Raw genomic sequence first — 14,313 nt, 5'->3', positions numbered from 1 at the left:
TTCTTGTTTCTGCTCTGAACTTTTCAGTCCCTCCTGTGTTTGCAACTTGCAAACCTTTGTTTTCTCAAAGAATAAGTTTTTATTAGGAAGAAAAACGGCCTTGAGAGTTTTCCTTTGCATATTTAACATCCACTCAGCTGTGCTGCTGAGTGACACATTTTAAATCAGATGTAAGAAAAGCAGCAATGTGTTACCCTGCTGTCAGGGGGGAATTTCAGTACTCTGGGACTTTTTTTTTCTGTGATGATACAAGAAGGAAATTGTTATAGATATGTATTTTAATACTGGCTTTTTGCAAATATTAAAGTGGATTCTATATGTGTGATGTTAAAGTAACTTTGTTATGAAGATCTAGTTTTTATTTCTGTTGTTAATTAAGCTTAGCCATAGAAGTGAAATAGCTGATATTAGTATGCTTGTGTTAAAATACCTACTTAGATAACATCTAATAAACATTTAAAGAAGACACCTACTACAAATATGCCAACTATCAACATTCAATGTCTGAAGGCAGTGTAGACCAAAGCCCAAAAACTGGAGGTGATAAGAGCAGACAAAAACCATAACCAAAGAATACACATGCTCTAAAAAAAGACCCAAAAAGAAGATTTACTAAACAGTTCTTAGAACATGTGACTGATTTAAAGAAAAGTTTGCTATGCAGAGGAGCCTATGAATATACAACAAGCTGATATAAAAGTATTTAAAGAGTATCCCCAAAGATAACAGTGTACTCTTAGCTGTAATAACCTTTAGTCTATAATCCTTGTCTCCTATTATCCTTTATTAGACTTTTTAAATTTTCACCAGAGAGTAAATGTGTTTTTCTCAGAAATGATGGGAGATAAGGGATCCTAGGGATTTGTGATCTTCTAAGGACCTTCAAAGCAATTGGAATAAAAACTGCCACTGCTGGGTGCTTTACCTGCTGAAACATCAAGTGAGCTGTGGGAAATGTTGTGGCTTGATTTCCCCCATCTAGAATTGAATTCTGCCTGTAGGAGTCAAGTGAGATGTGTGCTGTATGTGGAATTTGAGACTGAATTCTTTGCAGACCAAGGTGAACTGAAGTTTACAGGAGTAGTGAGTGGCAGGAGGATTCTGTTACTTGTTTGAGTTTTGTTTCCAAAAAGCCACAGAGGTGTGAAACATGACTTAAAGGCTTTTCCACATCTCTGGCATGTCTGTGAATATTTTAAGTCATGTCATGATTATTTCAGTACTTTGTTTTCCAGTGAGTCTAATAAAACAAAAAAAAAAAAGACAAGCTGTGGCCCAGGCTGGGATGACAAAAAAGGATTTTTTTTCCTCTATGTACTCTGGGATATATTTAAGAGTTATTTATTCATTTCATGTGGAGTAATTATTTTTAGTGTTTTAAAAAGCATAAAAGCCATCCACCATCCCAACTTGAGGTAGCAAGTAGCTGTTGCAGTCAGTGGCAGTTTCATCTCTCTTTGTGAAGGAACTTATGCTAGAAATCAAATTTCCTCCAGTAAAAGATACAGAATAAAGCCTTTAATGTGTTTTTCAGAAAGCTGTGATCATTTACTCTCTTTCCAAATTTGACCTAAAGATATTTTATACTGTTTCAGCCTTCACCACATAACTTTTTCAGTGCCACAGTGAGCAGTGTGTCACTTGAGTGGCAGCAATGGTCATGTTTAATATTAAAATACCAAATGAAGTGTCACCCTCAGCCTTCCCTTTGAAGCATGTCATGAAAATAAGTTGCCAGCCTGTAACAAAAGCATGCACTGATGATCTTCAAGCCTTTTCCAACCTAAAGGATCCTGATTCTGTGTAGAGATTCCATCTTGAGGGATGCATGTCCATGTTTTTCAGTTTATCTTGAGTAACTATTCCTGCCTGCTGCTTCCTCAGCAAAGGGTAATTATGCAAGGAGGATTGAGGAAGAGTGCTTTCAAATTTCAGCTGCTTTTGTTCACATCCTCTTAAGAGATTTGCTCCTGGCCACAGACCCTTACACAATATGGATGCAGAAAGTTCAGCCATAATCTATGAACTGGGATGACCTGCCAGGTGTCTTCATTCAGCTCTGAGCCTGGCCTGCATCCAAGAGTGTGGACCTGCTTCACCTGGGGAAAAAAAAAAGCAAAAAAAGGGATAAAAGCACTGCCCCATGGCTGGATGTGTTCAAGGCCAGGCTTGGGGCACTCTGGGGTAGTGGAAGGTGTGGGGTGGAATGGGATGGGCTTTAAAGGCCCTTCCAGCCCAAACCACTCTGGGATCTTTCTTTGCTTGCTGGTGTTGTGCTGGGAGATCTATCCTTAGGTTGGGGTCAGGGTTTGTGTTTTGGGTTGAACAGAACATGGGGGCTGCAGCAGAACTGGACAATTTGTCCCCTCTGCAGCCCTGGGGTTCCTGTCCCCTTTTCCACATGATTCTTGCAGTTCTGCCTGCTGTGAACAATCAGGTTCCTGAGACTCCCACTCCCTTTACAGAAGCCATTGCTATTTTTATCCAGTTAATATTTCTCAAATATGTAGGAAGACCATATTTACTGAACACCCAAATTTGATCTTTGATGAATAAAGGGAGGATGTGTCCCAGACTAATCTGTGAGCTCTGTTCTCAGTGAGCAGCTGGCTGCAATGTAAATGAAGAGCACAGAAATGTGTCCTGTGAGGATGCACTTGGTGCTTTCCTTGCAATCACTCGTGCCTTTTCCTTCAGCATTTTCTGGAATGCCAGAAAATCCCCATCATACATGTAAGAATTTACACAGGGAGGCTTTGCAAGAATGCCAACATGAGTTTTAAAAAGCCACATAAACCTTAAACCGTTTTGTGGTTCTTGGGCTGCAAAACCTGAGGAAGCTGAAATTTTCTGTGTTGGTTTCAAATCCTTGGTGCAGTTTTCACGAGCCCCCTCAGCACTTTGGGGTAGATGAAGGCTTTTTTTTGGCCTGCAAACCCACAGGCAGGCTCTGTCTCGTGTTCAGAAGCCAGTGATGACTTGGGACATGTGTTTCAAAATTACCTCTTTCCAGTTCTTTGTCTGTGATTATTTTTATTTGGCATTTCACGCTGACACCCAGCTATAAACCAACACTTGTCTCTTTTTGATCCCTTTAAAGCACTGCTGCAAAGGGTTCTCTTGGGTTTTTGGAGCCTTTCAGGCTCAGCATAAAAGAGGGTGTTTATGCATTCTGCCCTCTCCCCTCTGGAGCCCTTCCCTCTCCTCACCCTCCTGGGATTGCCTGTGTGGGTTAGAGAAAAAAAAATCCCTTTGAAAACCTCTCTGTTCCAGCTGTCAGCTTGGGGACTGCTTCAAGTGTCACACAAATAAGGAGCTCTGTTAATTAAAGGAAAAAACTCAAGTATTTGCTCTTTAGGAGGTGCTGAGGAAGCAGATTGCCAGAAAAGCTTCCCTTTTAGGTTGTGTTCCCTGAGGGTCCTCAAGGTGTTCTCTTTACCACCTTGAATGGCCAGGGATTTTTGGGAAATAATGTCTGCAGCATTGGTGTGCTTCTCTGAAGGTTGTGTCTCAGGGAAAATCTGTAAAGCAGATTTATAGGACTTCTGTTACAAATTTAGGCTTTTCACAGGAGTAAAAGTGACTTTTCCCAATAGTGGGTGATGCTGCAAGAGGAAATAGCCTAGAGTTGTGTCCAGGGAGGTTTAGGTCAGGTATGAAGGAAAAGTTTTTCTCCAAAAAGGTTGTCAAGCGTTGGAGCAGGCTCTTCAGGGCAGTGGGGGAATCACTGGCAGTGTTCCAAAAAGCCATGTGGGTGTGCCAGGGGTTAGAGGTGGCCCTGGCAGTGCTGGGTGGGGTCACACTGGTGATGTGAGAGGGCTTTTCCAGCCCCAACTCCTCTGGCATTCCATGGCTTTGAGTCTCCACTGCTCTCTGCTGCTTTTGAAGCCACTTTGGAGTGGCTCCTGCTGGACCTGCCTTTGCTTTTATTTCTCAAATATTTCTCAAATGCTCCTTCTGGATGGATTTCTAAATCACAGCCCACTGTTTCACTCTTGATCTCAAAGCCAGGTTTTAATCTTTTTCTTTGAGCATGTTCCTAGTTCAGCTTGTATTTGATTTCTTATTGTGAGCTTGTTTGTTTTCCCCCCCTTCACTGAATCTGTTGTTGTTATGTGAGGTTGTATCAAAAAGAAACACTCACAATATTTTGAATTCTCAACAGACCCCTCAATTTGCTGCCACAGCTGGCTGTCACCAGGGGTTTGTTCCCATTTTAGGGTGGGTAAAATTATGATTATGGTGTAATCACTGCTAAGTCCAGTTTTAAGTTCAGTTGCTATTTGTGATGTAAAAGTGCAATGAAAGGACAGGTATTAGGGAAGCTGGCTGGGTATAAAAAGCAGAGGGGTGTTTGGAAAGGCAAAAGAGGTAAGAAAAGCCATGAGATCTCTGCATCACTGCTTACATTTTGGGCTATCTTGGTGAGCTGTTTTGGGTTTGTTAGTGCACATTGGGATTTTGGAGTTATGTTGGAAGCTTGTGAGGTCAAGCAGAAATTTTGAGCAGTTGAATTTTGTGTTAGATTGAAAGCTGGGATGGGTTTGCTTGGAAGATGAAATGCCTGAGAAGCCAACTTAGAAGGAGCTTCAGCAAAAATAAAGGATGATATTTTAAATCATGGGGCTGGCTTTGTGAGGAGCTCTGTTTGGAAAGTGGTGTTTTGGGCTGTAAGTGTTTAAAACTGGAAAAGACTGGTGGTGGAAAAGGTAGGAGTGTGCTGAAGTGATATCACATCCTGCATGAAGGAGCTGACTCGCTGGTTTTTTTTTTTTGTCTCTGACTGCTTTGATAAAAATAAGCTTTTAAAATTAGACTTGTATATATAGACTTGTGTATATACAATGAGTGGGTGTGAGGTGTAAGCAACTCTCTGCACCTGCTGTCAGTAAAATAAACCAAGAGAAGGAAATCTAAAAAAAAAAAAAAAGTGAAAAATGAGCTATTGGTAGAAACGGGAGCAGTGACTGAATTGTAGGTCCTTGTCAGCTTGTGTCTGACAATATTCCCTGATATTGGGGAGGTTGGGTGGCTGTGAGGGCCCTGGGGGGTGTTTCAGAGGAGGGGCCTCTCCACAGGTTCCAGGGGCTTGTTTTTCCTGCCATTTAATCTGTCAGAAAGGCTTCTGAACTGGGAGAACACACAACACGTTCAGCTTTTTCATGCTCAGTGCCACAATTTTTGCAGTGGGTGTCTGATAAAGATGGGTTCCTGCTTCATGTTGGACTGAGGGTTCTCCCTGGAATTGGGATGTAGTGCTTTGTATGTCTGCTCCCACTTGATATTCTTGCCTGTTTACCTGGGACCATAACAATTAATAACTGGAAAGATGGGAAAAGTATTTCTCTTGCCCTAAAATGGGATCAGCAGTTTATTTCTTAGTAAGAACTCACACCTCTTCTCCCTTCCTAGTCTGTTCCCCTAAATAACCAGGGTGCACATGTTTATTTTTCTGCCTGGGTGTTTTGTAGGCAGGTTTTGGTCCTTATCTGCCATGGATGCCCTATCCAGATCAGCACGGGCTGAGGCTGGCATGGTGGCACGGGCTAGGACAAGCTGTCCCCTCTCTGCACTCTGCAGGAATTCCCAGCTGATTTTCTCTCCTCTGCCAGAGGTTTTTGCCATCCTGCCCCATCTTTCCACAGCTGCCTTGTCCCCACTTTTGTCCCTGTGATGCTGCTTTTATTTTTCCCCTCTATTTCTCGAGCTCGTTACAGTCATCTTGAAGTACAATCCAATTTTCTACCATAATTGCAGTCCCTCCTGCTTCATTATCTAGAAACTAAATAGCCTGTTACTTCCATCTTCCAGGTTATTAATAAAGTGGGTGCAGGAGGGTTGAAACTGCTGCAGAAACTTGGATTACTATCGTACTGCTTCTGTCAGATGAGTCATTTGATGGGGACAGAGTGTGCCTTACCTCTCTGGCTGCACTCACATTACAGTGATTTTTTTAAGACTGGCCCTCTCTAATTGGCTTAGCCCAGTCTGCTCTGGCTGTCAGGAGCTTTGCAGTGAAAGTAGAACATGCTCTGCTCCTGAGTGAGCCCTGTCCCTGGCTAATGAGGGAAACTTAATTGCTCAGAGGCTGCCTCTGGTTGGTTCCCATTTATCTTGGTGGTTAATCAATCACCTTCCTCTCCTGCTGCTTGAGATAAAACACTGGATCTAGTTCAGCCTGTTTATCATGGAATCCCAGCATGGTTTGGCTTGGGAGGGACCTTTAAGCTCATTCCATTCCACCTTCCACTGTCCCAGGTATCTCCAAGCCCCATCCAGCCTGGCCTTGGGCACTGCCAGGGATCCAGGGGCAGCCAGAGGTTCTCTGGGCACCCTGTGCCAGGGCCTGCCCAGCCTCACAGTTTTTTCCTACTGTCCTATCCAACCCTGGAGGTTCTATGCAGCTTGAGGTAATTTTTATATATTTTTGAAGGGTAAGCTTTTTTCCTAAACAGTTAAAACCCTAAAATTCCATTGATCTCCCTTCAAATCACAGCCAGGTTTTGGGAACCCATTGCATCTGCCCTTCTGGAGAGGCACTGCAAATACATCAGTGAGTGCATCTCAGAATTCAGTTGTTAAATGTCATTGCAGCTGCTGCTAAAATTCCAGCAGTGAACCCTCTTTCCATGGAGTTGTGAGATCATGGATTAGTGCTTCCTTGCCAGTTTTTAGGTAAAGATCAGATTGTAAGATGCAATGTTGCATTTATATATGGTCCCTGGGGGGGTACCTTGCTGTAATTGGGTATGGTTTGATACTTCCAGGACCTCTCCATGGATTTTCTGGACTATATCCTAAACCTGTTGAGAAAAGCAGATGGTGGGAGTTGAAAAGCTCAGTCTAGGCTGCTTCATGGCTTTTGAGGTTTGTTTTACCCAGGTAGTCTTTGGGAAGGGGGTCCAGGGCTCCTCTAGCAGCTTCAGTCTTGTGTGGCAGTGATGGTTCCTTGGTCTTTGATCCTTGACCCAGCTCAGCTGCTCACAGTTTCTGAATTGTTGTTTAGCACAATGGTTGTATTCAGGAAATGCCCAAAATCATAGAATCATGGAATATCCTGAGCTGGAAGGATCATTGATCCAACACAGACACCCCAGCAATCCCACCCTGTGCATCCCTGAGAGCGTTGTCCAAACCCTCCTGGAGCTTTGGCAGGATTGAGGCTGTTCCCATTCCCTGAGGAGCCTGGGCAGTGCCCAGCACCCTCTGGGGGAAGAACCTTTTCCTTCTTTTAATTTTTTTTTCCTTTAAAGGCAATGCTGCGAAAAACATTTTAAAATTAGTTTATTTAAATAAAAAAAAACCATGAGTAGCAAACCAGAAGACCACTATGTGGCCATCTGTTTGAACAGAGAATTTTTGAACGTGTTTCCCTGAAGAGGAGCCAGGTTCTTGGCACTGATGTGGGGGGAAAAAAGGGAGAGAACGTGCATGTGTGAGCCAACTGGCTGCTGTTGTCAAAATGCACATGTCACTGGGAATATCAAATCCAGGAGCTGCCTGACTCCTTTAGAGCTGCCTCAGTCCTCCCTTCTGTCTTGCCCTGCCACAGTAGACGTTCAGCTGCTGCCTGTGCTTGTCGTGTGGCCGGCCCCCCGAATTTATCCTTCTCACATGGCTAAATAACTTCATCCCCGTGGCAATTTGCTTGAATAAAGAGCCTGGTGAGCACAGTGGAGCCTGGGGATGCAGCAGCAAAATCAGCGGCTGCTCCGCTGAGCAATTACGCGCTGCAACGGCTCTGCGCGAGAGGAGGGGGTGGCCAGGCTGTCAGAGCCTGGATTAAAGCCTCCATGCCCAGAATTCCCCATGTAATACCCAGCTTTTGTTACAGAGAGCACCTCTGATTGCAAATGTGTGCAGTGTTTAAATTTCATTCCGATTTTCGCCGGTTAATTTCTGCGCCGCCGCCGCCGCCGATTCCGCGCGCTCACCTTACGGAGGGTCGTGCATGACAATGAGATCAGGAAGCTGTGCTTGATCCCCCCCTCTTCCAATTTGTGCTGGCTCTTCAGCCAGGGTTGTAAATTGCTGATGCACAGCATTTATTTAGCTTTGTGTTGGTCAGAGCTGTGTATTCACGTGGGGCATTTTACAGCAGGAGTGTGGCCAGGTGCACCTGGGAGAGCTGGGGTGGTTTGGGGGCTGCTTCACGACTTTGGGCACAGGGAGGAGTATTTGTCACCTGCAAAAATTCTGTGCTCATCTGACAATGAGCCTGTGGCAATGGGTACTGTTCTAGCCCTGGAAAACTGGGAATAAGTGCCTTGAGGTGCCTGTGGTGCCCCATCCTTTGGCCACCAGTCGTCCCCTCCCCTGGCAGGTACATCTGGGAGCTGAGGAGCTCCCTCATTAAAAAGCTGCATGTGTCATAATCCTGATGGGACCAGAGCAAAGCCAGCCACCTCCCCTGGGAGTGGTGCTGTGGGTTTTGAGCTTGTTCTCTATATTATGAAGGTCATTTCTTTGTTCTCAGTGCTGTTGGTTTAGACAGTAATTCCTGCCTCTGTCACATAGGCAGATATTTAGAAAAATAGGGGGTATTTTGGAGCCCTGGGAGAGTGTTTGGCTTCCTCATGGTTTGCTGTAGTCCAATATTTGAACTGGCTGATCTCTGTAATTCCTCTTTGCCTGTGGTTCTTTTCAAACCCCTGGATATATTAAAAAAAAAAAAAAAAAAGAAAAAGAACGTGGTGCTGTCCAAGCTGAAGCACCCCAAAATTACTGCCCTTCCCCAAAGTGCTCCTGGGTCTCATCAAGGCTCATCAAATCAAAGGATAAGCAGTTTATTGTTTGTTTGCCTTAATCCTACAACCACAGATACCTGCAGGGTACAGCCTTGCTCTTTCCATTCTTCACTGTTTATGCTTTTGTTTGTGTAAATTCCTGATATTGAGGTAGGTTTTCTTAATCTCTGTCCTGTGCAGCACCTAATTTTGTGCTGTGCTCATGATAAGGGCTCCTTAATGGTGTAGAAGCACAAGTTATTAGGGATGAGTCCTGCTGTGAGCTGAGATTTGCATAAAATAATTCTTACTCGAGGGATGAGCGTGAGTTTGCTGTTCCATTTCTGAGCCTTCAGATTTGTTTTGAAATATTTAGTACAGCTTGGAAATGCAGGGCATTCTTTGAAACAGTTTGGTTGGAGGGGTGTTAAATTCAAACTGTTTGTCATGAAATACTTACATCCAAACAAAAATCAAGGATTGAGAGGATGTGCCTATTCCAGCTAATGAGCACATCCTGCTTTTAAGGGTGAAGAAGGCACTTGAGCAGATTTGAGCTGACTGTGCTGTTGGCTGCAGCAGGGTGACAGCCCTCGGTGGAGTGGGACAGCACGTCAGGATCTGAATTTAATACTGGAAATAACAATAATTGCACTGAGCTCCATGCCCAGTGGTTTTGGGGAAGGCAAGGAGCAGGTCCCCAAGGTGATCATTTAGTGTGGATTCACATAGGAAAAGAGCTGCTGACTAACTTGCACTGCATTTATTAAATTTAATACCTTTTCCAAGCTGCTCTCAACAGTCAAATCATGAAGAGTAAATCTCATAGGGCTCATGTTTGTGAGCTGGACACTCAAATATTTTTTTTTTAGTTTTCAATTCTCTGCTTAAGCTTTTTAATCCACCCTGTCTGTACCTTCTTTGTGCCTCTGAGGACTGTTTGAAGGTAGTGAGACTGGCAAGGCATCCTGTTGACCATGGGAATAATGAGTTGGCTCCCAAACGCATTCGGTGTGTGGTATTTTGTAATTAGCTGGGGGAACTTGCAGTGTTTAAAAAAAAAAAAGGAAATAGGAAATGGCAATTAGGCAGAACTTTCCCTCTCTGATCAGGCATACAGTGTATTTCCATTGTTAGTTACAGCTTTAAAGCCCCTCTCTGGAGGGCTCTGTGTTAAGTAATTCATCTTAGTTAACACTTCATTGGGAAGCACATTTAATCGACAGCGTATAGAAATAATGGCCTGATTAATAGAAATCCAGTTCCTGAGAGCTGAGGCTGTTTCCTTTACAAGTTCTACACTTGTTGGGGATTGTTCTTTTCAGGTTCAGTAATGATAGATATCTATCTGCCACCTGATCTGTGAGGGCAGCATTGAAATCCACTTTGTGAGCGAGATAATGAAAATCCATTCGTGGCTCTTCCGCTCCTTCTGTGCCATTAAACAACCAGAAATGTGATAGTCTTCATTGCTGCATGTTTAATACTGCTATAGGATAAGTTTAAAAAGAAAAGATTTTAAAAAACCCAAACAAAAAACCCCAGCACAAACCCACAAAAACCTCTAATTCTTACATCTTTTATTAAAAACAAAATGTGTTTAAACATGCTTAAGTGTTGCACAGAGCTGAGCTGTGGAGTAATCTTGGTTTGAAGGCTGCTGTTGTGGTTGGGCTTGGGGGGGAATGGTGGGTCTAAGGCAGCACTGGGTTCCCTTAAGGCAGCAATTTTTGTGCAGATTGTTGTGTTTTGAGCATCAGCATTAGCCTGGGAGTGCTGACTTACTTGCTTAGGGAGCTTGTTTGGAGAGCAAGGCAGAGCTGTTGGCTCTCTACCACTGGTTTCTGTGGAATGACACATTTTGGAGCTGAGAAATAGGGTTCAAATCAGAACTAATTCCAGTTTTTAAAAATAGGATAAAGAGAGAAGTTTAGGGTGTGTTAATGGATGTGTTTTATGTCAGCATGGTAAGCTCAGCTGTGAGGGTGGGTGATGCTGAGCTGGAGGCCTTGGGGGCTTTGGGACTTAGGTGGGGAGATAAGAGTGGGTTTGCTCCAGGAGAGGAGCCTAAATGCCTCCCCTGTGCTTAGGCCAAGCTTGCTAATCCTGGCTTAGGCTCCGTCACACCAGAAGCCCTAAATGGGATTTGTCATTTCTGAGAGAGGCAGCAGAGTGCCCAAAATATGCTTTTAGCCCCAAAAGAAGCAATCCCAGCCCTGCCCTGGCGTGGTGGCTGAGTCCCTGTGAGCCAGGGGGTGACAGAGCAGCTGCTGGGCTTGGAGCCTCCTTGGTGGTCCCAGGCACCCCTTGTTCTGCACGCCCTGGAAATCCAGGAGCAGGAGTAGGATGTGGTTGGAGGCTATGGCTGCCCTCTCTTTATCCAGGTGTGCAGAGCAGGTGTGGGATTCATGCCAAGCCAGCAGCACAGGCTTCTCTGCTAGCTTAGCACATCTCTCCAGAGGCAGCACCATCGTAGCTTTTTTGTCTAACATGTGTGTGGTACCTTCCCCTAACTGTGGTGTGTGAGTGTGGAGCTCTCATTCCCATAACATCCCACTCTTGTGTGCTCTGAGAACTGGGCTTCCCTTGGGGAAATGCTGGATGCCACAGGAAACTGGTTTTGGTGCGGAGACACGGTGTTTGTGTGCACTTTGCCTTCCTTACAGACACTTCTTTCCCAATTATTAAAAACAAAGGTGACACATACAGAGTTTTAATTGTATGCATCAACCCAAGGACACCTAATGTGGGTTGTAATGCAATTCCTGGCTTTTTCCCACTATATATTTATATAAATATATATAAATATAAGGCAAGTATATGCCTTAACTTGAAGTAATTCCCATGTATGTGCATATAAACCTCAGTAACATTCCCGTTGCTGGTTAATTTGCAAAGAGCTTTTTTTTCCACAAGCGAAGCCTTTTTCTGCTGTGTGTTTTGTACCTCTGCTGTCTGTAACCAGCTGCTTTGTGTGGCAGGTGGGAGATTCAAGAAGGAGATAGTGGTTGATGGACAGAGCTACCTGCTGCTGATCAGAGATGAAGGAGGCCCTCCAGAGGCACAGGTGAGCCCAAAGCCTCGCTTCCCTTGTTTTTCAAAAGTTCCTTTCAAAGAACTGGCTCTGCTTTGTTCTGCCCTGGCTCCTTCTCATCTTCCTGCCAGGAGAATTCCAGCATCACCCTCAGGTGAAAAAGATTTTGTCCAGCAAATGGTTGGGATTTCAGTTACAATGGATGGATGAGTGTGTGTAGCAAATATTTGGGGACAGAGACTGTGCAAGTCAGGATACCCAGCTCATTTACACTGAATTCCCAAGCATTGTGCTTCCCCTGGTCACACATCAGGATTTCATAAAAGCACAGGATGGTTTGGATTGGCAGGGACCTTAAAGCTCATCTCACTCCCACCCTCTGCCATGGGCAGGGACATCTTCCACTATCCCAGGCTGCTCCGAGCCCCATCCAGCCTGGCCTTGGGCACTGCCAGGGATCTGGGCACCCTGTGCCAGGGCCTGCCCACCCTCCCAGGGAGGAATTCCTTCCCACCATCCCATTTAACCCTTCCCTGTGGCAGTGGGGAGCCATTCCCTGTGTCCTGCCCTGCTCCAGGCCCTTGTCCCAAGTCCCTCTCCAGCCCTCTGGAAGGAGCTCTGAGGTCTCCCTGGATCCTTCTCTTCTCCAGGTTGAACAGCCCCAGCTCCCCCAGCCTGGCCAAGCCCCTGACTGTGGAGAAGACACTTGGGGGTTTGAGTGCTTGACCATTTCTCTGTTTTGAGCAAGAGTTTGCTCATGTGCTCCTTAAATCACCTCAGATTTAAGCATCTGTGCTGTCTGCAGGCAGCATCCTTGTCTTGGACATCCTCCTCCTCCTCCACCTCTCCTCACCTGGGCACTGGCAGGATTTCCTGAGTGTTGGCTGCTGCTGGCCTGGCTTTGCCAGGCTCTTCCGGGAGGGATCAGCTTCCAAACAAGCAATAATTGAGCATCAGGAGCTGCCAAACAGCTGAGGGGGAGCAGTGCCAGCAGCAGCAGCTCGGGTTTCAATGCAGCAGCACAGCTCCAGGAGGGTGAGAGCGTGGGGGAAGGTGCCAGGACAAAGGGGAAGAGAAAGGACGAGGAGGAAATGGAGGCTGAGAGAGACATCCTGGAAGGAAGGAAGTCACAGGACAGAATAAAGCACTGGCACATCTGGCAGCAGGAGCAACAAGGACAGCTCTGTCTGGGGCTGGGAGGGATTTGGCTGAAGCAGCCCCTAATGCTTAGAGAACATTCACTCATCTAAGAATGTGAATAGTGGAGGTACAAAGGTACATGCAGCAGTCTGAGATGGGTTTGTGCCTGGCTTTGCAGAGCTCACAGGAGCTGGCTGCAGACTGATGAACAGCACAGGGTGTGCTCCTGGGATGTGCCAGGTGAATTTGGGGCTTTGGCTGCTGTTGTCCAGTGAAAGGTGTCCCTGCCCATGGCAGGGGGCTGGTGTGAGATGAGCTTTAAGGTCCCTCCAACCCAGACCACTCTGGGATCCTGTCGTGGCTGAGATTTGTTCTCCATCCTCATGGTTTGCTGAAGAGGTCTGAGGTGTCAGTGCTGTCTCACCTTTCAGCACGAGGCTTTCCTGTAAATTCCCTTTGGAGCTTTTGGGTGTAATTTCAAGTTACATGTCTATTAAAAATCTTTAATCTGTTCATTAATTCCTGCAATGAAAAGTTTGCTTGTGTGTTCATGAATAATTGGGATTGAATTCCACCTGCAGTAAGGAAGGAGCTGACATGTGGGGTTGTGGCACTGGGTCATGGGTATTCCCCAGGTTACTGTCCCCTTCTTTTTGGCAGGAAGTGAGAAAAAACAAACTGCCCTTAAGACTCTTTTTGTGGGTCTATGATCTCTCCTTTCTTTGCCTAAGATAAAATTGTTCAAAGATGAAAATAATTCAATTTCCTATTGTAAAACCAAATTAACCTGGTAACTGACCTACAGTGAGCTGCTGCATGCAGTTTTTAAATTTAAAACATTTTTTACAATATGCTTTTGGGCTTGCCTTGAGCTAACAGCTCTGCTCACTCATAGTAATAAGTCTGAGAATGGATTTCTATACCAGCAGCTGATTTGTCCTTGTTTCAAGCCATTTCCTGCACAGTACTCTGGATGAGACATCCAGGGTTTCCAGACCTTTTGTTTCCTAAAATTCCTTTGGTTTTCTGTACCACAGGTCTGATATCCACAAAGATTAAGCTTCATTTCAATATGAAAAGTGAAATAAGGAATTGCTGGAAATGTTCTGTGTCTGCTGGAACTGCACAGTGTAAATCTGTGGAGTGTTTTAAAATGATCTATATTAGAAGGCTGCTGTACACACTGCTCAAACATTCAGAGGGTTTAGAGAGACTGTTGGCTTCCAAATGAATGCCTTAAGGACATTCCCAGTTGTTGGGAAGAGTCCTTAGCATGATGCTGCTGAGTCCAGTCAACAAAAACCATTTTATAATGAGACCCAAGCCCACATCTCCCAGATTAATGATGCTGTCTCCACTTCTTGTGGTTTCATCTTCTGGTTTGAACAGTTTAACAGTGTGGTGGTTGACCTT

At 45.0% G+C, this 14,313-nt stretch overlaps 1 protein-coding gene across 9 annotated transcripts in view; it reads left to right on the top strand.

Moving 5' to 3' along the window:
* Positions 1-14,313, top strand: part of AGAP1 (ArfGAP with GTPase domain, ankyrin repeat and PH domain 1) — a 327,099-nt gene that overhangs the window by 108,555 nt on the left and 204,231 nt on the right. For all 9 annotated transcript variants that reach the window (XM_054515344.1, XM_036386314.2, XM_036386313.2 and 6 more), the window contains one exon: positions 11,708-11,793. In XM_054515344.1, coding sequence (XP_054371319.1) covers positions 11,708-11,793 — 86 coding nt within the window. The remainder of the gene's footprint in view (positions 1-11,707; positions 11,794-14,313) is intronic.

This window comes from Molothrus ater, chromosome 7 (genome assembly GCF_012460135.2).
Source record: "Molothrus ater isolate BHLD 08-10-18 breed brown headed cowbird chromosome 7, BPBGC_Mater_1.1, whole genome shotgun sequence".
NCBI classification, from domain to species: Eukaryota; Metazoa; Chordata; class Aves; order Passeriformes; family Icteridae; genus Molothrus; species Molothrus ater.
Note: the sequence above shows the minus strand (reverse complement) of the source record. Positions and strands in the feature narration are given on the sequence as shown.